General features: G+C 39.9%; 2 protein-coding genes across 7 annotated transcripts in view; one reads left to right on the forward strand and one right to left on the reverse strand.

Moving 5' to 3' along the window:
- The window catches only part of LOC128685421 (transmembrane protein 17), a 74,768-nt gene extending 56,226 nt beyond the window's left edge, over positions 1-18,542 (forward strand). Inside the window, exon 4 of one of the 3 annotated variants that reach the window (XM_070082865.1) lies at positions 17,332-17,590. In XM_070082865.1, coding sequence (XP_069938966.1) covers positions 17,332-17,469 — 138 coding nt within the window. In that variant the 3' untranslated portion in view covers positions 17,470-17,590. Of the gene's footprint in view, positions 1-13,547; positions 13,946-17,331; positions 17,591-18,408 lie in introns of those variants that run through there. The other 2 variants (XM_070082866.1, XM_070082867.1) reach the window with 2 other exon arrangements.
- Positions 18,531-26,906, reverse strand: part of LOC128685419 (CUE domain-containing protein 2) — a 108,493-nt gene continuing 100,117 nt past the window's right edge. For all 4 annotated transcript variants that reach the window (XM_070082864.1, XM_070082861.1, XM_070082863.1 and 1 more), the window contains one exon: positions 18,531-19,864. In XM_070082864.1, coding sequence (XP_069938965.1) covers positions 19,718-19,864 — 147 coding nt within the window. In that variant the 3' untranslated portion in view covers positions 18,531-19,717. The remainder of the gene's footprint in view (positions 19,865-26,906) is intronic.

The raw sequence follows: 26,906 nt of genomic DNA on the forward strand, positions 1-26,906 counted from the left end.
CGCCCATATGCTGCAGCAGTTATTTGGTTGATGTGCGCTTCAGGAGATGTGCCTGGTGTTATACTCACCCCAAGATCTTTTTCCTTGAGTGATGTTTGTAGTCTCTGACCCCCTAGACTGTACTCCATCTGCGGTCTTCTTTGCCCTTCCCCAATCCTCATGACTTTGCACTTGGTGGGATTGAACTCCAGGAGCCAGTTGCTGGACCAGGTCTGCAGCCTGTCCAGATCCCTTTGTATTTCTGCCTGGTCTTCGATCGAATGAACTCTTCTCATCAACTTCACGTCATCTGCAAACAGTGACACCTCGGAGTTTATTCCTTCCGTCATGTCGTTCACAAATACCAGAAACAGCACTGGTCCTAGGACTGACCCCTGTGGGACCCCACTGGTCACAGGTGCCCACTCTGACACCTCGCCTCGTACCATTACTCGCTGCTGTCTTCCTGACAAGTATTCCCTGATCCATTGCAGTGCCTTCCCTGTTATTCCTGCTTGGTCCTCCAGTTTTTGCACTAATCTCTTGTGTGGTACTGTGTCAAACGCCTTCTTGCAGTCTAAGAATATGCAATCCACCCACCCCTCTCTCTCTTCTCTTACTGCTGTCACCATGTCATAGAACTCCAGTAGGTTTGTGACACAGGATTTCCCGTCTCTGAAACCATGTTGTCTGCTGGTGATGAGATCATTCCTTTCTAGATGTTCCACCATTCTTCTCCTGACAATCTTTTCCATGATTTTGCATGCTATACATGTCAGTGACAATGGTCTGTAGTTTAGTGCTTCATGTCTGTCTCCTTTTTTAAAGATTGGTACCACATTTGCTGTCTTCCATGCCTCAGGCAATCTCCCTGTTTCGATAGATGTATTGAATATTGTTGTTAGGGGTACACATAGCGCCTCTGCTCCCTCTCTCAGGACCCATGGAGAGATGTTATCTGGCCCCATTGCCTTTGAGGTATCTAGCTCACTCAGAAGCCTCTTCACTTCTTCCTCGGTTGTGTGTACTGTGTCCAGCACATGGTGGTGTACCCCACCTCTCCGTCTTTCTGGAGCCCCTTCTGTCTCCTCTGTGAACACTTCTTTGAATCTCTTGTTGAGTTCCTCACATACTTCACTGTCATTTCTTGTTGTCTCTCCTCCTTCCTTCCTTAGCCTGATTACCTGGTCTTTGACGGTTGTTTTCTTCCTGATGTGGCTGTATAACAGCTTCGGGTCAGATTTGGCTTTTGCTGCTATGTCGTTTTCATATTGACGTTGGGCCTCCCTTCTTATCTGTGCATATTCGTTTCTGGCTCTACGACTGCTCTCCTTATTCTCCTGGGTCCTTTGCCTTCTATATTTCTTCCATTCCCTAGCACACTTGGTTTTTGCCTCCTTGCATCTTTGAGTGAACCATGGGCTCATCCTGGCTTTTTCATTATTCCTGTTACCCTTGGGTACAAACCTCTCCTCAGCCTCCTTGCACATTGTGACTACATATTCCATCATCTCATTAACTGGTTTCCCTGCCAGTTCTCTGTCCCACTGAACCTCATTCAGGAAGTTCCTCATTCCTGTGTAGTCCCCTTTCCTGTAGTTTGGTTTCATTCGTCCTGGCCTTCCTGCTTCCCCCTCCACTTGTAGCTCTACTGTGTATTCGAAGCTCAAAACCACATGATCACTGGCCCCAAGGGGTCTTTCATATGTGATGTCCTCAATATCTGCACTACTCAAGGTGAATACTAAGTCCAGTCTTGCTGGTTCATCCTCTCCTCTCTCTCTTGTAGTGTCCCTTACGTGTTGGTACATGAAGTTTTCCTATACTCTGTCTGCGGTCTTCTGTGCCCTTCCCCTATCTTCATGACTTTGCATTTGGCGGGATTAAATTCAAGAAGCCAGTTGCTGGACCAGGTGTCTAGTCTGTCCAGGTCTCTCTGAAGTCCTGCCCGGTCCTCATCTGATTTAATTCACCTCATTAACTTCACATCATCTGCGAACAGGGACACTTCTGAGTCTAACCCTTCAATCATGTCGTTCACATATACCAAAAATAGCACTGGTCCTAGGACCAACCCCTGTAGGACCCCGCTCATCACAGGTGCCCACTGTGATACATCATTACGTACCATGACTCGTTGTTGCCTCCCTGTCAGGCACTCTCTGATCCATTGCAGTGCCCTTCCCGTTATATGAGCCTGATCCTCTAGCTTCTGCACTAATCTCTTGTGAGGAACTGTGTCAAAGGCCTTCTTGCAGTCCAAGAAGATGCAATCAACCCACCCCTCTCTCTCGTGTCTTACTTCTGTTACTTTATCATAAAACTCCAGAAGGTTTGCGACACAGGATTTTCCTTCCATGAATCCATGCTGGTTGGCGTTTATACTCTTGTTCTGTTCCAGGTGCTCCACCACTCTCCTCCTGATAATCTTCTCCATGACTTTGCACACAATACATGCCAGAGACACAGGTCTGTAGTTTATTGCCTCATTTCTGTTTCCTTTCTGAAGTGTGTGTGGGTGTTGTGAAGTGTGTATGTGTGTGTGTGTGTATGGGTGTTGTGTGTGTGTGTGCGTGCGTGCGTGCGTGCGTGCGTGCGTGCGTGCGTGTGTGTGTGTGTGTGTGTGTGTGTGTGTGTGTGTGTGTGTGTGTGTGTATGTGTATGTATGTGTGTGTGCATGTGTGTGTGTGTGTGTGTGTGTGTGTGTGTGTGTGTGTATGTATGTGTGTGGGCTAGAGGAGAGGAGTTGTATTAGGAGGCAAAAACTTAACTTTAACAAAACCAAACTGCCCTGCAATTTCCTCTTGCAAGTCGTGAGGATGAGCAGGAGCATTGTCCATTACCAGGAAGCACTTGAGCAACAATTTCTTTTCCTGGAGGTATTTTGTCACAGTGGGGCCAAACACACCATAAAACCAGTTCAAGAAAAATTCCCAAGTGACCCATGCCTTACTGTTTGATCTCCACAGCACACACAAATTACCCTTGATGATATTGTTTTTCCTGAACACTCTGGGAGTTTCAGAGTGATACACCAATAAAGGCTTCACTTTACAATCACCACTAGCATTACTACACAACATTAATGTCAGCCTGTCTTTCATAGGCATATGTCCTGGGAGTGCCTTTTCCTCCTGAGTAATGTAGGTCCTGTTTGACATTTTCTTCCATAACAAGTCTGTTTCATCACAATTAAACACTTATTCAGGTTTTAAGTTTTCAGTCTCTAAGTATTCCTTAAAGTCCTTCACATATTTTTCAGCCGCTTTTTTGTCTGAACTGACAGCCTCACCATGCCTTACCACACTGTGTATGCCACTATGAATCTTAAATCTCTCAAACCTGCCTTTGCTGGCCTTAAATTCATCAATATCATCAATATTTTAAGGCATTTTCTTAACGAGTTCTTAATGAGATCATCATGCAACTGCCTTGCCTTTTCACAAATTATAGACTGAGAAACACTATCTCCTGATAACTGTTTTTTTGTTTATCCATACCAATAAGAGTCTATCTACCTCTTCAGTTATTTGTGGTCTCCATTTTGAAAACATACTTGCACCTTTCGCAACAGCAGCTTCCTTGATTGCCTTTCTATTTGCCAAGATAGTACTGATGGTTGAATGGGGTTTGTTGTATAGCCTTTCCAACTCGGACATACGCACTCCACTTTCGTATTTTTCAATTATCTCTTTCATTTCCATCATAATTCTCACCTTTTTTAACACAGGCTTGGCACTAGAAGCTTTCTTGGGACCCAAGGTAATTTATTTAGCAGTTACAAGCACTAAAAACACTGGAATAATCCAAAATATATGGCAGGTACACGTGGAAGCGACCGCAACAGCTTGTAAATAATGGCACCCTGAGTCTTGGAGTGGCTGGGCCCACTCAGGTCTCTCTCCCACCGCATGGACACGTTCTGGACAAATTCCGTTAGACGAGTTTTTTGCCATTGGTAGAACCATTGTTTTTACGCCAAAGAGCGCTGTTAGACGAATTTGCCATTACTTGATGCCGCTGTTGGGCGGGGGTCCACTGTGTGTGTGTGTGTGTGTGTGTGTGTGTACACCTACCATCCGACTTACGACCGAGTTTGGTTCCGAGAAACCGGTCGTAAGTCGAAATGGTCGTAAGTCGAACTTTATTTTGGTATTTCATGTTAGTACTGTATTTTATACTGTAAGGTTTAGGATAAACACTGTGTACAACACAAATACATAGTTGTTTATTTCCCAGAAATTTGGCATAAAAAACACGGACGTAAGTCGAGTGGTCGTAAGTCGGATGGTATGTGTGTGTGTATATATATATATATATATATATATTATATATATATATATATTTAGGTAGTAGGTTGGTAGACAGCAACCACCCAGGGAGGTACTACCGTCCTGCCAAGTGAGTGTAAAATGAAAGCCTGTAATTGTTTTACATGATGGTAGGATTGCTGGTGTCTTTTATCTGTCTCATAAATATGCAAGATTACAGGCATGTCTTGCTACTTCTACTTACACATAGGTCACACTACACATACATGTACACGTTTATTTATACACACTCATCTGAGTTTTCTTTGATTTTATCTTAATAGTTCTTGGTCTTATTACTTTTCCTTTTATGTCCATGGGGAAGTGGAATAAGAATCTTTCCTCCGTAAGCCATGCGTGTTGTGAAAGTCAACTAAAATGCCGGGAACAATGGGCTAGTAACCTCTTTTCCTGTAAAGATTACTAAAAAGAATAAGAAGAAGAAAATTGTCAAAGTGGGAAGTCTGAATGTGCGTGGATGTTGTGCAAATGATAAGAAAGAGATGATTGTGGATGTTATGAATGAGAAGAAACTGGATGTCCTGGCTTTAAGTGAAACAAAGCTGAAGGGGGTGGGAGAGTTTCAATGGAGAGGAATAAATGGGATTAGGTCAGGGGTTTCAAATAGAGTTAGAGCTAAAGAAGGAGTAGCAATAATGTTGAAGGATAAGCTATGGCAGGAAAAGAGGGACTACAAATGTATAAATTCAAGGATTATGTGGAGTAAAATAAAGATTGGATGTGAAAAGTGGGTTATAGTAAGCGTGTATGCACCTGGAGAAGAGAGAAGTATAGAGGACAGAGAGAGATTCTGGGAAATGTTGAGTGAATGCGTGGGGAGTTTTGAATCAAGTGTGAGAGTAATGGTGGTTGGGGATTTCAATGCTAAAGTGGGTAAAAATGTTATAGAGGGAGTAGTAGGTAAATTTGGAGTGCCAGGGGTAAATGTAAATGAGGAGCCTTTAATTGAGCTATGTGTAGAAAGAAATTTGGTAATAAGTAATACATATTTTATGAAAAAGAGGATAAATAAATATACAAGGTATGATGTAGCACGTAATGAAAGTAGTTTGTTAGATTATGTATTGGTGGATAAAAGGTTGATGGGTAGGCTCCAGGATGTACATGTTTATAGAGGGGTAACTGATATATCGGATCATTATTTAGTTGTAGCTACAGTTAGAGTAAGAGGTAGATGGGAAAAGAGGAAGGTGGCAACAACAAGTAAGAGGGAGGTGAAAGTGTATAAACTAAGGGAGGAGGAAGTTCGGGCGAGATATAAGAGACTATTGGCAGAAAGGTGGGCTAGTGCAAAGATGAGTAGTGGGGGGGGGGGGGTTGAAGAGGGTTGGAATAGTTTTAAAAATGCAGTATTAGAATGTGGGGCAGAAGTTTGTGGTTATAGGAGGGTGGGGGCAGGAGGAAAGAGGAGTGATTGGTGGAATGATGAAGTAAAGGGTGTGATAAAAGAGAAAAAGGTAGCTTACGAGAGGTTTTTACAAAGCAGAAGTGTTATAAGAAGAGCAGAGTATATGGAGAGTAAAAGAAAGGTGGAGAGAATGGTGAGAGAGTGCAAAAGGAGAGCAGATGAAAGAGTGGGAGAGGCACTGTCAAGAAATTTTAATGAAAATAAGAAAAAATTTTGGAGCGAGTTAAACAAGTTAAGAAAGCCTAGGGAAAGTATGGATTTGTCAGTTAAAAACAGAGTAGGGGAGTTAGTAGATGGGGAGAGGGAGGTATTAGGTAGATGGCAAGAATATTTTGAGGAACTTTTAAATGTTAAGGAAGAAAGGGAGGCGGTAATTTCATGCACTGGCCAGGGAGGTATACCATCTTTTAGGAGTGAAGAAGAGCAGAATGTAAGTGTGGTGGAGGTACGTGAGGCATTACGTAGAATGAAAGGGGGTAAAGCAGCTGGAACTGATGGGATCATGACAGAAATGTTAAAAGCAGGGGGGGATATAGTGTTGGAGTGGTTGGTACTTTTGTTTAATAAATGTATGAAAGAGGGGAAGGTACCTAGGGATTGGCGGAGAGCATGTATAGTCCCTTTATATAAAGGGAAAGGGGACAAAAGAGACTGTAAAAATTATAGAGGAATAAGTTTACTGAGTATACCAGGAAAAGTATACGGTAGGGTTATAATTGAAAGAATTAGAGGTAAGACAGAATGTAGGATTGCGGATGAGCAGGGAGGCTTCAGAGTGGGTAGGGGATGTGTAGATCAAATGTTTACATTGAAGCATATATGTGAACAGTATTTAGATAAAGGTAGGGACGTTTTTATTGCATTTATGGATTTAGAAAAGGCATATGATAGAGTGGATAGAGGAGCAATGTGGCAGATGTTGCAAGTATATGGAATAGGTGGTAAGTTACTAAATGCTGTAAAGAGTTTTTATGAGGATAGTGAGGCTCAGGTTAGGGTGTGTAGAAGAGAGGGAGAATACTTCCTGGTAAAAGTAGGTCCTAGACAGGGATGTGTAATGTCACCATGGTTGTTTAATATATTTATAGATGGGGTTGTAAAAGAAGTAAATGCTAGGGTGTTCGGGAGAGGGGTGGTATTAAATTATGGGGAATCAAATTCAAAATGGGAATTGACACAGTTACTTTTTGCTGATGATACTGTGCTTATGGGAGATTCTAAAGAAAAATTGCAAAGGTTAGTGGATGAGTTTGAGAATGTGTGTAAAGGTAGAAAGTTGAAAGTGAACATAGAAAAGAGTAAGGTGATGAGGGTATCAAATGATTTAGATAAAGAAAAATTGGATATCAAATTGGGGAGGAGGAGTATGGAAGAAGTGAATGTTTTCAGATACTTGGGAGTTGACGTGTCGGCGGATGGATTTATGAAGGATGAGGTTAATCATAGAATTGAAGAGGGAAAAAAGGTGAGTGGTGCGTTGAGGTATATGTGGAGTCAAAAAACGTTATCTATGGAGGCAAAGAAGGGAATGTATGAAAGTATAGTAGTACCAACACTCTTATATGGATGTGAAGCTTGGGTGGTAAATGCAGCAGCGAGGAGAAGGTTGGAGGCAGTGGAGATGTCCTGTCTAAGGGCAATGTGTGGTGTAAATATTATGCAGAAAATTCGGAGTGTGGAAATTAGGAGGTGTGGAGTTAATAAAAGCATTAGTCAGAGGGCAGAAGAGGGGTTGTTGAGGTGGTATGGTCATTTAGAGAGAATGGATCAAAGTAGAATGACATGGAAAGCATATAAATCTATAGGGGAAGGAAGGAGGGGTAGGGGTCGTCCTCGAAAGGGTTGGAAAGAGGGGGTAAAGGAGGTTTTGTGGGCTAGGGGCTTGGACTTCCAGCAAGCGTGCATGAGCGTATTAGATAGGAGTGAATGGAGGCGAATGATACTTGGGACCTGACGATCTGTTGGAGTGTGAGCAGGGTAATATTTAGTGAAGGGATTCAGGGAAACCGGTTATTTTCATATAGTCGGACTTGAGTCCTGGAAATGGGAAGTACAATGCCTGCACTTTAAAGGAGGGGTTTGGGATATTGGCAGTTTGGAGGGATATGTTGTGTATCTTTATACGTATATGCTTCTGAACTGTTGTATTCTGAGCACCTCTGCAAAAGCAGTGATAATGTGTGAGTGTGGTGAAAGTGTTGAATGATGATGAAAGTATTTTCTTTTTGGGGATTTTCTTTCTTTTTTGGGTCACCCTGCCTCGGTGGGAGACAGCCGACTTGTTGAAAAAAAAAAAAAAAAATTATATATATATATATATATATATATGTAGGTAGTAGGTTGGTAGACAGCAACCGCCCAGGGAGGTACTACCGTCCTGCCAAGTGAGTGTAAAACGAAAGCCTGTAATTGTTTTACATGATGGTAGGATTGCTGGTGTCCTTTTTTCTGTCTCATGAACATGCAAGATTTCAGGTACGTCTTGCTACTTCTACTTACACTTAGGTCACACTACACATACATGTACAAGCACATATATACACACCCCTCTGGGTTTTCTTCTATTTTCTTTCTAGTTCTTATTCTTGTTTATTTCCTCTTATCTCCATGGGGAAGTGGAACAGAATTCTTCCTCCGTAAGCCATGCGTGTTGTAAGAGGCGACTAAAATGCCGGGAGCAAGGGGCTAGTAACCTCTTCTCCTGTATATATTACTAAATGTAAAAGGAGAAACTTTCGTTTTTCCTTTTGGGCCACCCCGCCTTGGTGGGATACAGCCGGTGTGTTGAAAGAAAGAAAGAAGATATATATATATAGATAGATAGATAGATAGATATTGTAGGTAGTAGGTTGGTAGACAGCAGCTGCTCAGGGAGGTACTACCGTTCTGCCAAGTGAGTGTAAAACGAAAGCCTGTAATTGTTTTACATGATGGTAGGATTGCTGGTGTCCTTTTTTTCTGTCTCATAAACGTGCAAGATTTCAGGTACGTCTTGCTACTTCTACTTACACTTAGGTCACACTACACATGCATGTACAAGCATATATATGTATATATACACATCCCTCTGGGTTTTCTTCTATTTTCTTTCTAGTTCTTGTTGTTGTTTATTTCCTCTTATCTCCATGGGGAAGTGGAACAGAATTCTTCCTCCGTAAGCCATGCGTGTTGTAAGAGGCAACTAAAATGCCAGGAGCAAGGGGCTAGTAACCCCTTCTCCCGTATAAATTACTAAATTTAAAAAGAGAAACTTTCGTTTTTCTTTTTGGGCCACCCTGCCTTGGTGGGATACGGCCGGTTTGTTGAAAAAAAAACAAAAATATATATATATATATATATATATATATATATATATATATATATATATATATATATATATATATATATATAGATAGATAGATAGATAGATAGATATTGTAGGTAGTAGGTTGGTAGACAGCAGCTGCTCAGGGAGGTACTACCGTTCTGCCAAGTGAGTGTAAAACGAAAGCCTGTAATTGTTTTACATGATGGTAGGATTGCTGGTGTCTTTTGTCTGTCTCATAAATATGCAAGATTACAGGTATGTCTTGCTACTTCTTCTTACACTTAGGTCACATTACACATACATGTACAAGCATATATACACACACCCGTCTGAGTTTTCTTCTATTTACTTTCTAGTTCTTGTTCCTGTTTATTTCCTCTTATCTCCATGGGGAAGTGGAACAGAATTCTTCCTCCTTAAGCCATGCGTGTTGTAAGAGGCAACTAAAATGCCAGGAGCAAGGGGCTAGTAACCCCTTCTCCTGTATATATTACTAAGTGTAAAAGGAGAAACTTTAGTTTTTCCTTTTGGGCCACCCCGCCTCGGTGGGATATGGCTGGTGTGTTAAAAGAAAGAAAGAAAGATATATATATATATACACCTACCATCCGACTTACGACCGAGTTCGGTTCCGAGAAACCGGCCATAAGTCGAAATGGTCGTAAGTCGAACTTTACTACTGAATATCAACAAAACATTTTTGTAATGACTTTATTTTATTGTTTTATTTCGGTATTTCATGTTTTACTTTACTTTTTATGTTGTTAGCACTGTAGTTTATACTGTAAGGTTTAGCATAAACACTGTGTACAACACAAATAGTTGTTTATTTCCCAGAAATTTGGCATAAAAAACACGGGCATAAGTCGAGTGGTCGTAAGTCGAGTGGTCGTAAGTCGAGTGGTCGTAAGTCGAGCAGGTCGTAAGTCGGATGGTAGGTGTATATATATAGTCCTCATTATGGCACGAAAAGAGGGAACATAAATGTATAAATTCAAGGATTATGTGGAGTAAAATAAGGGTTGGATGTGAAATGTGAGTTATAGCAAGTTTTTATGCACCTGAAGAAGAGAGAAGTGTAGAGGAGAGAGAGAGCGATTTTGGAAAATTTGAGTGTGTGTGTGGGGAGTTTTGAACCAAGTGAGAGAGTATTTGTGGTTGGGGATCTCAAATGCTAAAGTGGGTAAAAATGTTGTGGAGGGAGTAGTAAGTAAATTTAGGGTACCAGGGGTAAATGAAAATGGGGAGCCTTTAATTGAGCTATGTGTAGAAAGAGGTTTGGTAATAAGTAATACATATTTTACGAAAAAGAGGATAAATAAGTATACAAGGTATGATATAGCACATTATGAAAGTAGTTTGTTAGATTATGTATTGGTGGATAAAAAGTTGATCGGTAAGCTTCAGGATGTACATGTTTATAGAGGGGCAACTGACATATCGGATCATTATTTAGTTGTAGCTACATTTAGATTAAAGAAGTAGATGGGACAAAAGGAAAATGGCAACAGCAAGTAAGAGAGAGGTGAAAGTGTATAAACTAAGGGAGGAAGAAGTTAGGGCGAGGTATAAGAAACTATTGGCAGAAAGGTGGGCTAGTGCAAGTATGAGTACTGGGGGAGTTGAAGAGGGTTGGAATAGTTTTAAAAATGCATTACGTATTAGAATGTGGGGAAGTAGTTTGTGGCTATAGGAGGGTGAGTGCAGGAGGAACGAGGAGTGATTGGTGGAATGATAAAGGTAGCTTATGAGAGGTTTTCACAAAGCAGAAGTGTTATAAGAAGAGTAGAGTATATGGAGAGTAAAAGAAAGGTGAAGAGAGTGGTAAGAGAGTGCAAAAGGAGAGCAGATAAAAGAGTGGGAGAGGCACTATCAAGAAATTTTTATGAAAATAAGAAAAAATTTTGGAGTGAGATAAACAAGTTAAGAAAGCCTAGACAACGAATGGATTTGTCACTTAAAAACAGAGTAGGGGAGTTAGTAGATGGGGAGCTGGAGGTATTGGGTAGATGGCAGAAATATTTTGATGAACTTTTAAATGTTAAAGAAAGGGAGGCGATAATTTCATGCACTGGCCAGAGAGGTATAACATCTTTTAGGAGTGCAGAAGAGCAGGATGTGAGTGTGGGGGAGGTGCATGAGGCATTATGTAGAATGAAAAGGGGTAAAGCATCTGGAACTGACGGGATCATGACAGAAATGTTAAAAGCGGGAGAGGGGGGGCTAGTGTTGAAGTGGTTAGTATTTTTGTTTAATAAATATATTAAAATTAAAAAGAGAAACTTTTGTTTTTCTTTTTGAGCCACCCTGCCTCAGTGGGAAATGGCCAATTTGTTGAAAGAAGAAAGAAAGAAATATATTAAAGAGGGGAAGGTACCTAGGGATTGGCAAAGAGCATGTATAGTTCCTTTATATAAAGGGAAGGAGGACAAAAGAAATTGTAGAAATTATAGGGGAATAAGTTTACTGAGTACACGAGGAAAAGTGTACGATATGGCTATTATTGAAAGAATTAAGAGGTAAGAGAGTAGGATTGCAGACGAGCAAGGATTTAGAGTGGGTAGGGGATGTGTAGATCAAGTGTTTACATTGAAGCATATATGTGAGCAGTATTTAGATAAAGGTAGGGAAGTTTTTATTGCATTTATGGATTTAGAAAAGGCATATGATAGAGTGGATAGGGGAGCAATGTGGCAGATGTTGCAAGTATATAGAATAGGTGGTAAGTTACTAAATGCTGTAAAGAGTTTTTATGAGGATAGTGAGGCTCAGGTTAGGGTGTGTAGAAGAGAGGGAGATTATTTCCCGGTAAAAGTAGGTCTTAGACAGGGATGTGTAATGTCACCATGGTTGTTTATTAAAATGGTATAAAATACCGACAGATTGTTAGGTAAGACACATATGCAACAGTTAGGTATCTTTATTTCGAAACGTTTCGCCTACACAGTAGGCTTCTTCAGTCGAGTACAGAAAAGTTGATAGAAGCAGAAGATACTTGAAGACGAAGTAATCAGTCCATCAGATTTCAGTCCAATCAGATTTCAGAACAATGCTCTTCTCCAGACTGAGGGACTGACCACCTCAAAACTTTAAGGGTGATGGACTGATTACATCGTCTTCAAGTATCTTCTGCTTCTATCAACTTTTCTGTACTCGACTGAAGAAGCCTACTGTGTAGGCGAAATGTTTCAAAATAAAGATACCTAACTGTTGCATGGTTGTTTAATATATTTATAGATCGGGTTGTAAAAGAAGTAAATGCTAGGGTGTTCGGGAGAGGGGTGGGATTAAATTATAGGGAATCAAATACAAAATGGGAATTGACACAGTTGCTTTTTCCTGATGATACTGTACTTATGGGAGATTCTAAAGAAAAATTGCAAAGGTTAGTGGACGAGTTTGGGAGTGTGTGTAAAGGTAGAAAGTTGAAAGTGAACATAGAAAAGAGTAAGGTGACGAGGGTATCAAATGATTTAGATAAAGAAAAACTGGATATCAAATTGGGGAGGAGTATGGAAGAAGTGAATGTTTTCAGATACTTGGGAGTTGATGCATCGGTGGATGGATTTATGAAGGATGAGGTTAATCATAGAATTGATGAGGGAAAAAAGGTGAGTGGTGTGTTGAGGTATATGTGGAGACAAAAAACATTATCTGTGGAGGCAAAGAAGGGAATGTATTAAAGTATAGTAGTACAAACACTCGTATATGGGTGTGAAGCTTGAGTTGTGAATGCAGCAGTGAAGAGGCAGTTGGAGGCAGTGGATTATTATTATAATCAAGGGGGAGGGAGGCAGTGGAGATGTCCTGTCTAAGGGCAATGTGTGGTGTAAATATTATGCAGAAAATTCGGAATGTGGAAATTAGGAGAAGGTGTGGAGTTAATAAAAGTATTAGAGGGCTGAAGAGGGGTTGTTGAGGTGGTTTGGTCATTTAGAGAGAATGGATCAAAGTAGAATGACATGGAGAACGTTTAAATCTGTAGGAGAAGGAAGGCGGGGTAGGGGTCGTCCTCGAAAAGGTTGGAAGGAAGGGGTAAAGGAGGTTTTGTGGGCAAGGGGCTTGGACTTCCAGCAGGCGTGTGTGAGCGTGTTCGATAGGAGTGAATGGTATTTGGGATTTGACGAGCTGTTGGAGTGTGAGCAGGGTAATATTTAGTGAAGGGATTCAGGGAAACCGGTTATTTTCATATAGCCGGACTCGAGTCCTGGAAATGGGAAGTACAATGCCTGCACTCTAAAGGAGGGGTGTGAGATATTGGCAGTTTGGAGGGATATGTTGTGTATCTTTATATGTACATGCTTCTAAACTGTTGTGTTCTCAGCACCTCTGCAAAAACAGTGATTATGTTTGAAGTGAAAGTGTTGAATGATGATGAAAGTATTTTTTTTTTTTTTGGGGGGGGGGGATTTTCTTTCTTTTTGGGTCACCCTGCCTCGGTGGGAGATGGCTGACTTGTTGAAAAAAATAAATAAATAAATACAGTGGACCCTTGGTTATCGGCCAATTTGCTCATTGGCAGGTTTTTTGACTTCCGGTTATCGGCCATATGGGACACATCAACCTGCTGCCGCCAGCCGCTCACGTCAGTCTGGCTGTCTCTCTGGGTGAGTGAGGGAGCTTCTGCTCTTTCATCGAAACATTCATTGTTTTTGTCGTTACTGAGTGCAACTACGAAATAAGCAACCATGGGCCCAAATAAAGTTCCTAGTAAAGTTCTATGGTAAAGAAAATGAGAAACATGATGGAATTTAAGAAAGAAGTTGTTGAAAAGTATGAGAGTGAAGAAGGAAGAGAGAGGGGAGACTGTGCTTTCTTCAGTGATTCTACGATATGTACGATACTAAAGCAGCCGGAGTCAATATGGGCTATAGCGCTAACCAGCAATAAAGTGTAGCATTAACAGTGTAGCAAGTAAGTTAAGTGATTAAGCGATAGAAAAAGACGACATGAAACTTAACTCCTCCAATGTTGTTAGAGGTATATAGGGCACTGACAAACATATGCTGCCCTGCCTATCTTCTACCACCCTAAACCAATGCCAGCATCTCCTCCAAGGTACAATAAGTGTAAATATTTCTTATTTATAAAGTGTAAATAATTCTTATTTATAAATTATGTACATACATTGTTTGTGTGAATGGTGGTGGTAGCTCTGCTGCTGCCCGCTACCACTATGTACGGCTTATGCTCTCAGTGGCCCTTAAAAACCCAACAACAACACACCATCGCTCGCCACATACATAATGATAGCATCATATTTAAGCTTCCTTCGCCATTTTGCATACGCCAACAAGACTCTCCAATAAAGGTAAAAGTGATTTGAATGTTCATTTATCCATTTCATTAGTCATTTTATTTAGTTCTCATTGTTTTCTGTATGTAAAACTATAGTTAATCTTTAAAAAATGTATTTTTTGTTAATATTTTTGGGTGTCTAAAACAGATTACAGTGGACCCCCAGTTTTTTGTAATTAATCCGTTCCACAGATAGTGACTAAACCTGAAACTGACGATTTCTGAATTAATTTTCCCCATAAGAAATAATGTGAATCCAACTAATCTGTTCCAGACACCTGAAAATATTAACAAAAATTATTTTTTTATAGATTAAATATAGATTTACACACAGAAAAGAATGTGAAATCGAGTATAAAACAATATCGAACTTACTTTTATTGAACACTTGTTGGTGTATGGAAGATGGGAGGAGGGGAGAGGGTTAGGGTGATGTTCCTTCACAAATGTTTGCACCTCACTCCACTTTGCACAAATGTCCTTAATCTTTGAAGAAGGCACCTTCCCTCTCTCTTTCTCCTCCTCTGAAGCAATTTCCTCAGCTGGTGTACATAGGAACAAAAGAAAGCAGGAACACTGCAGTAGGCCTGTTGGCCCAAACTAGCCAGGTCCTTCACAAACCATCCCACTAACAGAATCGTATTTGCCCAACCCAATTTTCAATGCTTCCCAAGCAATAAGTTTTGATAATTCTATTCACTCATGTGCAAGTCCCACTCAAATCAAATTGTGTTTGTGGGGAAGTACCCTGTCTGGTGTGTGGGGAAGTACCCTGGCTGGTGTACATAAGAAAGCAGGAACACTGCAGCAGACTTGTTGGCCCATACTAGGCAGGTCCTTCACAAACCATTCCACTAAGAGAATCGTATTTGCGCAACCCAGTTTTCAATGCTTCCCAAGCAATAAGCTTTGATAATTCTATTCACTCATGTGCAAGTCACACTCAAATCAGATTGTATATATGGGGAAGTACCCTGTCTGGTATGTGGGGAAGTGCCCTGGCTGGTGTGTGTGGGGAAGTACCCTGGCTGGTGTACATAAGAAAGCAGGAACACTGCAGCAGACCTGTTGGCCCATACTAGGCAGGTCCTTCACAAACCATCCCACTAACAGAATATTTGTCCAACCCAATTTTCAATGCTACCCAAGCATTGGGTAGCACTCAGGCGCAAGTCCTACTCAAATCAAATTGTGTGGGGGGGAGAAGTACCCCCTCTGGTGTGTGGGGGAAGTACCCTGGCTGGTGTGTTCTTTCCTGAATTCTATCGTGTTTATCGCCTTCTTTACCAAAGATCTGGCACTAGGAGCTTTCTTTTGGCCCATGGTGGCTTATTTAGCAGTTGTAAGCACTAAAAAGAATGGAATAATACAAAATGTATCATATGAACACGTGGGATTGTCTCACTGGCTGATAAACAATGGCACGCTGGCTGTAAATGGTGTCAGCGCGCAGACACGTTCGGGACGAATTACTAATACCGAGTTCAATGACAGTCACCAAGCCAATATATAGGTGAAAAAACATTACTTATTCCTAATATTATGAAATAAAGTAAGAACATAAGAGAGGAGGAACACTACAGTAGGCCTGTTAGCCCATACTAGGCAGGTCCTTCACAATCCATCCCACTAACAGAATATTTGCCCAACTCAGTTTTCAATTCTACCCAAGGAACAAGCTGATAATTCTATTAACTCATGTGCAAGTCCCACTCAAATCCAACCCCTCTCACTCATGTATCCATCCAACCTAAATTTGAAACTACCCAAGGTCTTAGCCTCGATAACCCCACTAGGCAAACAGTTCCACTCATCAACTACCCTATTTCCAAACTAATACTTTCCTATATCCTTTCTAAATCTAAACTTGTCTAATTTGAATTCATTATTGTGGGTTCTCTCTTGGAGAGAGATCCTCAAGACCTTATTAATATCCCCTTTATTAATACCCATCTTCCACTCGTACACTTCGATCATGTCTCCACTCATTCTTTGTCTTGCAAGTGAATGTAATTTAAGGGACTTCAATCTCTCTTCACATGGAAGATTTCTAATGCAATGAATTAATTTTGTCATTTGTCGCTGCATGTTTTCTAACGATTTTATATCCATTCTGTAAAATGGAGACCAGAAGTGAGCTGCATAATCTAGGTGAGGCCTTACTAATGACGTATAAAGCTGAAGTATAACTGCTGGATTTCTGTTGCTTACACTTCTTGATATAAATCCCAGCAATCTATTTGCCTTATTATGCAAGCTTGGGCACTGCTGCCTTGGTTTAAGGTTGCTGCTTACCATAACCCCCAAATTCTTTTCGCATTCTATATGGCTAAGTTCAACATTATTAAGCTGGTTCGTAATCCGGGGGTCGACTGTAATTGGATTTACATTAATTCTTATGGGAAACATTATTTCAGTTATTGCCATTTCGCTTTTAGGTTGACCTTCTGGAATGGATTACGGCCGATAACCGAGGGTCCACTGTACATACCATATTTCATGGCTTATTAGATGCATTTTTTTCCATAAAAAATCTCCAAAAACCACCCTGCAGCCTATAAACTGAAATTCAGTGACAGGAGCTATAAATTTGGGGTGTGGGGTGGGCTGTAGCTCTCCCAGTTATGTTCGATGCCGAGCCATTGAAACTAAAACAAGTCCAGTGTTTCAAAATTTCAGTAAATTAATGTTTTGAGACAAGCTATTTATGAAATACAGATACTATACTAGGATACTGACAGAAAACAAAATTCCTCCTTAAGTAACACCTTCCTTTCTAATTTCTTAAACTACTGAAGTCACAAAGCAGCATCATTTATAGTGGGCACTTTAAAATAATGCTACAGTATACTACGCTATCGTTAGCACATGCTAGGTATTTTCACTTTATTACTAGGTACCGGTAATCACATTTACTGTATGTTATGGTACTTATAGTGTTAAATATTGCCAAGCAAATACGGTGGCCCAACAACAGCTGAAGCAGCCATTTTTGTTTACACCGATAGTCACTGACAAAGACGCATCAGTATGTACTCTGGGACCCCTCAGTATATAGAGTTATGCACACAGCAGCAACTCAGCCACCAGCGACTGTTTCACCAGTTCAAATTGAGAAATCATCGGGGTGTTCAGGTGAGCACTAGGCCTATCGTATGTTTTGACCTACCCATAAATCAAACATAACCTTATTTCTGCATGTAAAATTACCATAGGTTTCAGTGGAGTAAATATTACTTGGTATTAGGCACTCTAACTTTTTTTTCTGATTATTACCGTCTAAACTGGGATACATCTAATGTATCAGAGCGTCTCATAAGCCACGAAATACGGTACATATACATACATAAATCTGTATTGGAGGGGTAGGGATCATCCTAGGAAAGGATGGAGGGATAGGGTAAAGAAGGTTTTATGTGCAAGAGACTTGGACATGCAGCAGGCTTGTGTATGTCAGATAGGAGTGAATGAGACGAATGGGGGACCTGACAAGCTATTGGAATGTGAGCAGGGTAATGTTTTGTGAAGGGATTCAGGGAAACTGGTTAGGTAGGCTTGAGTGATGGAGATGGGAAGTACACTACCTGTACGTACTTTAAAGGAGGGGGTTTGGGATATTGGCTGTTCGGAGTGACAACTAAACTGTTGCATCTGAGTGCCTCTGCAAAGACAGCGATTATGTGTGAATGATGGTGAAAGTCTTTTTTGGGTCACCCTGCCTTGGTGGGAGATGGCCGATATGTTGAAAAAAAAAAAGTACTTACTGTATTGTACATATAATGAATTAAATATTTTTTACAATAAGTAAAAACTACTTATGGTCTAAATAATTACTATTCTTATCTTATGCATGAAATGAATTTATGACAACCTTAAGCCAATATACTATATAAACAAACTTGAACAAGACCACTGCTGGATCAGTTTGTATTGTCCTGCCATATGCCATCCTTTTAAGCCTCAAATAATCACATTGCCTCCAGTATATATTTTTTTCCGGACCTATATATTCCCTCTTTTACATCCACATATCATTCCACATTCATTTATGTGTCTGCAGGCCTTAGTAGTATTTGCTCTTCAAGGTTCATTCATGCAAACCTGTGTGGGGGACCCACATTGCTTATATGATGTACACTATGAGGATGGGTAAGGTTTTGAGCGCTGCTCAATCAAGAAAAAATGAAGAGTGATAAACAGAGAGGAGGAGCATACAAGTCACAAGCTTTATTCATGCTGATCTTTCACATTATGGTATGTTGTATTCCACAAGTACCATGAATGTATAAAGCTAACTTTTGCACTTAACACAATAAATGCAGGAACTATAGCTAATGAAAGCTATACTATTGCCTAGATTTAGAGAAACTAACATATATGAGGAATCAAGTGAGACAGCAAAGAAGTTACTGTTGAAATGTTTCAAGAAATATAAATTAATACCTGCTCAGTGAAATAATGTACATGATATACCATATCATAGTCATCAAAAGACCATCTAGAAACCTTTAAATTACAGTATACATATACAGTAATTGACTTGTAAATAAAATTCATATTGTGCAAACTAACTTGATTAGTTCATAAGTTGCATACCTATTCACATCCATTTACTTTTTTTAAATTGCAATTTATGAAATTTATTCCCAATATTTTTAATTTGTGAAGTATAAGTATTCATATGTTTTCCATCACCTGAATGGAAGTGACAAGATGTGACCAAGATATGCAAGTTTACAGCCGTGCTTCACTGCACTACCTATGATCTGCCTCTTTGTATCTTATAAGAAAAAGCTGCCCTACATATGAAAATACAAGTATATTATTAAATAGTGATCTTTTACAAATCATCCTCACATACCACATAATATCAATTATGATATAATTTTCTTGTAATTTATTTGTTACTTGATAAAACTTTTCAATTTTTTTAAACAAAGTTTTTAGTGCTAGATCCACCATGTTAGATAATAACACAGAGTGTATTTTATAATATTTTCTGGCTCTTACTTCACTGCTTGCTTTGACACAAGTTTCATTATAAAATCTTCGATTTCTTTGGTATCTACAAAGCATTTTCAACAACATGATACAAGTACTGACATCGATACAGTAACTAGGTAACACTAACAAACAACACTGAAAAGTTATGAGAATTCTAAAGAGATTACATGCTAAAAGTTCCTTGGAACCCACAAATAACATTAAGATATCAATTAAGCCTTCTACATGTCCACCTCTTCTCCTTTGACATTGTGGACTTGCTCTGCAACATAAATGACTTGAACAACGATGACAAAAACAAACCTTACCGCCCTGACCCATTCCTGTTGTCATATTTTCACACAGGTGATACTGGACAGCGGCGACGTAGTAAGGTTTGTATCCTGTGGATCAGTGGAATCGATACTGTTTCCCAGGTTTTAGGTGCACATATGTCTTCTTCATATCAGTGGAGTCGTCCTTCTTTATTTCTGTATAACGCTCTCCCTTTATACTGACAACCTTGTTATCACGGTATCGGACCATCTTTTTTCCTTCCTGTAACAGAAATAAAATCAAGTGAAGTGTGAGGAGAAATACTGAATTTACTTATGTGCTAATAAAATGGATTTTCTTTTATGTATCTCCATTTTAATTTTTTAATTATTTTAACTTCAAATACAAGTGTAATTAACACTAGTCAATGGTATAAATAACCCACATGGACACTAAACAGCAATTAAAGCAAGCAAAGTAGCGCATTTCTCTGCCTCATGCTGAAACCTTCTTTCGTCTGCTGAAGGAGGCCTCAGAATGAAGCAAGAATATATATTATTTTATCAGATAATCTTTTTTTTTTTTTTTTCATAAATGTTGACCACTTTATTTATGCCATAACCAAACTAACATAAAAAAAAAATTTTTTTTTATTATCACACTGGCCGATTCCCACCGAGGCAGGGTGGCCCGAAAAAGAAAAACTTTCACCATCATTCACTCCATCACTGTCTTGCCAGAAGGGTGCTTTACACTACAGTTTTTAAACTGCAACATTAACACCCCTCCTTCAGAGTGCGGGCACTGTACTTCCCATCTCCAGGACTCAAGTCCGGCCTGCCGGTTTCCCTGAACCCCTTCATTAATGTTACTTTGCTCACACTCCAACAGCACGTCAAGTATTAAAAACCATTTGTCCCCATTCACTCCTATCAAACATGCTCTCGCATAACTGCTGGAAGTCCAAGCCCCTCGCACACAAAACCTCCTTTACCCCCTCTCTCCAACCTTTCCTAGGCCGACCCCTACCCCGCCTTCCTTCCACTACAGACTGATACACTCTTGAAGTCATTCTGTTTCGCTCCATTCTCTCTACATGTCCGAACCACCTCAACAACCCTTCCTCAGCCCTCTGGACAACAGTTTTGGTAATCTCGCACCTCCTCCTAACTTCCAAACTACGAATTCTCTGCATTATATTCACACCACACATGGCCCTCAGATATGACATCTCCACTGCCTCCAGCCTTCTCCTCGCTGCAACATTCATCACCCATGCTTCACACCCATATAAGAGCGTTGGTAAAACTATACTCTCATACATTCCCCTCTTTGCCTCCAAGGACAAAGTTCTTTGTCTCCACAGACTCCTAAGTGCACCACTCACTCTTTTCCCCTCATCAATTCTATGATTCACCTCATCTTTCATAGACCCATCCGCTGACACGTCCACTCCCAAATATCTGAATACATTCACCTCCTCCATACTCTCTCCCTCCAATCTGATATTCAATCTTTCATCACCTAATCTTTTTATCCTCATAACCTTACTCTTTCCTGTATTCACCTTTAATTTTCTTCTTTTGCACACCCTACCAAATTCATCCACCAATCTCTGCAACTTCTCTTCAGAATCTCCCAAGAGCACAGTGTCATCAGCAAAGAGCAGCTGTGACAACTCCCACTTTGTGTGTGATTCTTTATCTTTTAACTCCACGCCTCTTGCCAAGACCCTCGCATTTACTTCTCTTACAACCCCATCTATAAATATATTAAACAACCACGGTGACATCACACATCCCTGTCTAAGGCCTACTTTTACTGGGAAATAATTTCCCTCTTTCCTACATACTCTAACTTGAGCCTCACTATCCTCGTAAAAACTCTTCACTGCTTTCAGTAACCTACCTCCTACACCATACACTTGCAACATCTGCCACATTGCCCCCCTATCCACCCTGTCATATGCCTTTTCCAAATCCATAAATGCCAAAAAGACCTCTTTAGCCTTATCTAAATACTGTTCACTTATATGTTTCACTGTAAACACCTGGTCCACACACCCCCTACCTTTCCTAAAGCCTCCTTGTTCATCTGCTATCCTATTCTCCATCTTACTCTTAATTCTTTCAATAATAACTCTACCATACACTTTACCAGGTATACTCAGCAGACTTATCCCCCTATAATTTTTGCACTCTCTTTTATCTCCTTTGCCTTTATACAAAGGAACTATGCATGCTCTCTGCCAATCCCTAGGTACCTTACCCTCTTCCATACATTTTTTAAATAATTGCACCAACCACTCCAAAACTATATCCCCACCTGCTTTTAACATTTCTATCTTTATCCCATCAATCCCGGCTGCCTTACCCCCTTTCATTTTACCTACTGCCTCACGAACTTCCCCCACACTCACAACTGGCTCTTCCTCACTCCTACAAGATGTTATTCCTCCTTGTCCTATACACGAAATCACAGCTTCCCTATCTTCATCAACATTCAACAATTCCTCAAAATATTCCCTCCATCTTCCCAATACCTCTAACTCTCCATTTAATAACTCTCCTCTCCTATTTTTAACTGACAAATCCATTTGTTCTCTAGGCTTCCTTAACTTGTTAATCTCACTCCAAAACTTTTTCTTATTTTCAACAAAATTTGTTGATAACATCTCACCCACTCTCTCATTTGCTCTCTTTTTACATTGCTTCACCACTCTCTTAACCTCTCTCTTTTTCTCCATATTCTCTTCCCTCCTTGCATCACTTCTACTTTGTAAAAACTTCTCATATGCTAACTTTTTCTCCCTTACTACTCTCTTTACACCATCACTCCACCAATCGCTCCTCTTCCCTCCCGCACCCACTTTCCTGTAACCACAAACTTCTGCTGAACACTCTAACACTACATTTTTAAACCTACCCCATACCTCTTCGACCCCATTGCCTATGCTCTCATTAGCCCATCTATCCTCCAATAGCTGTTTATATCTTACCCTAACTGCCTCCTCTTTTAGTTTATAAACCTTCACCTCTCTCTTCCCTGATGCTTCTATTCTCCTTGTATCCCATCTACCTTTTACTCTCAGTGTAGCTACAACTAGAAAGTGATCTGATATATCTGTGGCCCCTCTATAAACATGTACATCCTGAAGTCTACTCAACAGTCTTTTATCTACCAATACATAATCCAACAAACTACTGTCATTTCGCCCTACATCATATCTTGTATACTTATTTATCCTCTTTTTCTTAAAATATGTATTACCTATAACTAAACCCCTTTCTATACAAAGTTCAATCAAAGGGCTCCCATTATCATTTACACCTGGCACCCCAAACTTACCTACCACACCCTCTCTAAAAGTTTCTCCTACTTTAGCATTCAGGTCCCCTACCACAATTACTCTCTCACTTGGTTCAAAGGCTCCTATACATTCACTTAACATCTCCCAAAATCTCTCTCTCTCCTCTGCATTCCTCTCTTCTCCAGGTGCATACACGCTTATTATGACCCACTTCTCGCATCCAACCTTTACTTTAATCCACATAATTCTTGAATTTACACATTCATATTCTCTTTTCTCCTTCCATAACTGATCATTTAACATTACTGCTACCCCTTCCTTTGCTCTAACTCTCTCAGATACTCCAGATTTAATCCCATTTATTTCCCCCCACTGAAACTCCCCTACCCCCTTCAGCTTTGTTTTGCTTAGGGCCAGGACATCCAACTTCTTTTCATTCATAACATCAGCAATCATGTTTCTTGTCATCCGCACTACATCCACGCACATTTAAGCATCCCAGTTTTATAAAGTTTTTCTTCTTCTCTTTTTTAGTAAATGTCTACAGGAGAAGGGGTTACTAGCCCATTGCTCCCGGCATTTTAGTCGCCTCATACGACACGCATGGCTTATGGAGGAAAGATTCTTTTCCACTTCCCCATGGACAATAGAAGAAATAAAGAAATTTTATCTGAGGAATATTTGAGAAGCAGCTACACATTACCCCTTTGACTGTTTCAGTCGTATATATACGTCTTATGAGCCACCGTGTTTGATGTATATATACTCATAAATTCTAGTGGCTTCAAATCAAGCAGGAGAAAGCTGGTAGGCCCACATGAGAGAGAATGGATCTGTGTGGTCAATGTGCACCATATAAAGAAATCCTGCAGCAAGCAGTGCATAGAGGAAAAAAAAACTCCAACCTTTTTTTTTTTAATTAAAATGCCGAATTTGTCGTCTATTTTCGTATAGTATTTATGGTTGTATTCTCGTTTTCTTGGTCTCATTTGATAGAATGGAAAACATATTATAGAAATAGAGGTGATTTTGCTATGAAAAGAACCTTGAAATGGAGCTCAAAGTAGGGGAAATGTTTGATTTTTGCCGATGTTCAAAAGTAAACAAATGATGTCATTTTCCAATAAATGTCCAAGCAGCCATTATAATATGCAGTGATGAATGGGTTGACATTATTTATACAATTATTACAATATTGCAGTAGTCTGCATAACAGTAAATCTTCTATTTTTTGTTTGAATAAAAATTCAAAATAGAAAGCAAGAGTAATATCAGAGGGGCCTGGAGACATGACTGATGAACAAAGAAAATGTTATTTTAGAGCCAGAAATGTCTGCATTGTTCATTCAGGACCCTATTTTGAAATTGTCATATTTTTTTAATTTTCGTGAAGTTGGCCAAATTGCAAATTTCTGACCACGTTACTAGGTAGTTGAAATTGATAAATGGGCAGTTTCTTGTACTCAATTGATAGAAAAAATGGAGTTCTAAAGAAATAGCTATGAGTTTGGTCGACTGGAACAATGGAATTAGCTGAAAATAGGGCTCAATTTGGGCGAAATCGCCGATTCGTAAATATCGCTGAGGTCGCTAACTTTGTGAGAGCGTAATTCTGTCAGTTTTCCATCGGATTTCTTTCTTTTGGTGTCATTACAATTGGGAAAAGATTCTCTATCATTCCATAAGAAAAAACATTTTTTTTTTTTCCAGAAATTTTGCGACACCAGGAGACGCCTCAGGATTTGGGGTTGCGACAGTCAAGGGGTTAATGAAGATGTCTTAACTATAAAAACATTACTGTTTTGTTTATTTATATATAGTAGAATCCCATTTACCACAAATCCAGCAAATGTGATTTGGTAAACAATACCAAAAAGTTCATGAATAAGACGTGCAATATCCGTGTGTCTTTATTGGTGAGAGATTTTTTCTGTTTAATACAGCAGTATCTTTTATACTAGAGATGTGTAGAGTTAATTTTAAAGTGTTGAGTCCCTTAGCATTGATCAAAGATGTTCAGTGACTTTGTAAATGGTCCACGTCGGGCCGAAACGTCGTCCTAAGCTCCTCTCTTCTATGTGCGGGTTATTTGTGTATGTTCAGTCCCTTAGCTTTGATAAAAAGTGTTTGAATCCCTTAGCCTCAATCTGTGCCTAAAACAGAGGCATGAAGATGGAAACTTGTATGCCGGAGCCAGAAGATTGATGAAGCAGTTGAAGATGGCATCACAGGTATGTTTGATCTACAATTCTGCTGCCAGCCAACAGCCCAAGCTTGAACGAAATGCTCTGCATAACTAAGAACTTTCCATGTGATTGATGTAATGCCATACAACTTTGTACAAACAAAGTATTATGTGGAAATAAATACAGTGGACCCCTGCATAACGATTACCTCCAAATGCGACCAATTATGTAAGTGTATTTATGTAAGTGCGTTTGTACGTGTATGTTTGGGGGTCTGAAATGGACTAATCTACTTCACAATATTCCTTATGGGAATAAATTCGGTCAGTACTGGCACCTGAACATACTTATGGAGTGAAAAAATATCGTTAACCGGGGGTCCACTGTACTGACTGATATGGGCAAGACCTACTTCTACTAATGGGTATTGCTTGCCTGTGATGCCATATTCAACTGCTACACCTCTTCTCAGGCTCCAATATACAAGTCTTCATCCTCATGCCTATGGTTTAGATAAATCAAGACTAAGGGATTAACATCTATCAAAGCTAAGTGATTGAACAGCTTAAAATTATCTCTACACTTTTTCCACCCTTTCTGGTATAAGGTTGCCACTGTATTAGACTAAAGAAAGCCTGCTGCATGAGTGAAACCAATAATAAGCTACCCAGGTAGAGCCCATTTTAAATAAAATTCTTTTAAAAGCCTGTACCCAAATCCTGATCATATGGAAAAAAGCAACCAATTGTACATAGCACGGAAAGTTTTACTGACGAGTTGACACAAATTTCTGAGAATGGATACAATCCCCTTCCCCAGGAATTTTTTCATGCTGATGAGACAGAGTTGGTTGGAAAATACCATCTTGAACTTGCTTTATCACATAAAGGAAATATTCATGTAAATTCAGGGCAGTCAAGGTTTGTTTCAACTTGTTTTTGTGCACTAATGCAACAGGTGATTTCAAGTAGAAGCTAGACTTCAGTTTATTTCATCTGATGTCTCTCGGTGTCTATGTATCCAGCAGGCATTACATTGGTCATCTTTGCTACTCTCATATTTATGATCCCTGATCCTAGTAGTTAGACTTCTAGTCTTCCCCATGTACTTTTTTGTCACAATATTCACAGGGGATAGAGTAGACCAGTGGTAGGTACTGGAGAATTAGCAGTAGGCCATTTTCTGATAAAATCATCGATGGACACAACAGTTGTAGTGGTCATGTTGACATGATAACATGGTGGGTGCTCATGACTTAGTAGCATTCACAGCTCACACACTGAGGGGTCTGGGATCAATATCCAACACAGGTAAAACATTGGAGAAGCTTCCTTACAACTGTTGCTCCCGTTCACCCAGCATCACTGTTACTTCCCCAGTATCTACCACTGGTGTTTACACTATCCCATGTGGGCACTGCTTCAAGAAGTTCATGGGAGCACTGGCAGAAGTCTATTAGGATCAAGGAAAATATATGAGTGTGTAGCAAAAACGACCAAAGTAATGCCTGCTGGATACATAAATACCGAGGGACGTTAAATGAAATAAAATGAAGCTTAGCTGGTCATCAGGGAGCCAGATTTAAGGAGGCACCCATGTTTAAAAATATACGTCACAGTAGTGTTTGTTGCCACTATGTTAGCACACATGCTTCTTGAATACATATCACCCTGCCCACCTCGGTTCAGCTCACCTGACCTCACTAAAGTTCAGCTTATCTTCATATCCAAGAGATAAGAAATGCTGATTGCAGCTGCAGTGCTCAAGTTTTGCAGAAAATTCTTCCCAATTAGCATCTTTAGCACACCAGCAAAGGCAGTTTTCATTA

This window comes from Cherax quadricarinatus, chromosome 8, assembly GCF_038502225.1.
Source record: "Cherax quadricarinatus isolate ZL_2023a chromosome 8, ASM3850222v1, whole genome shotgun sequence".
Lineage (NCBI taxonomy): Eukaryota > Metazoa > Arthropoda > Malacostraca > Decapoda > Parastacidae > Cherax > Cherax quadricarinatus.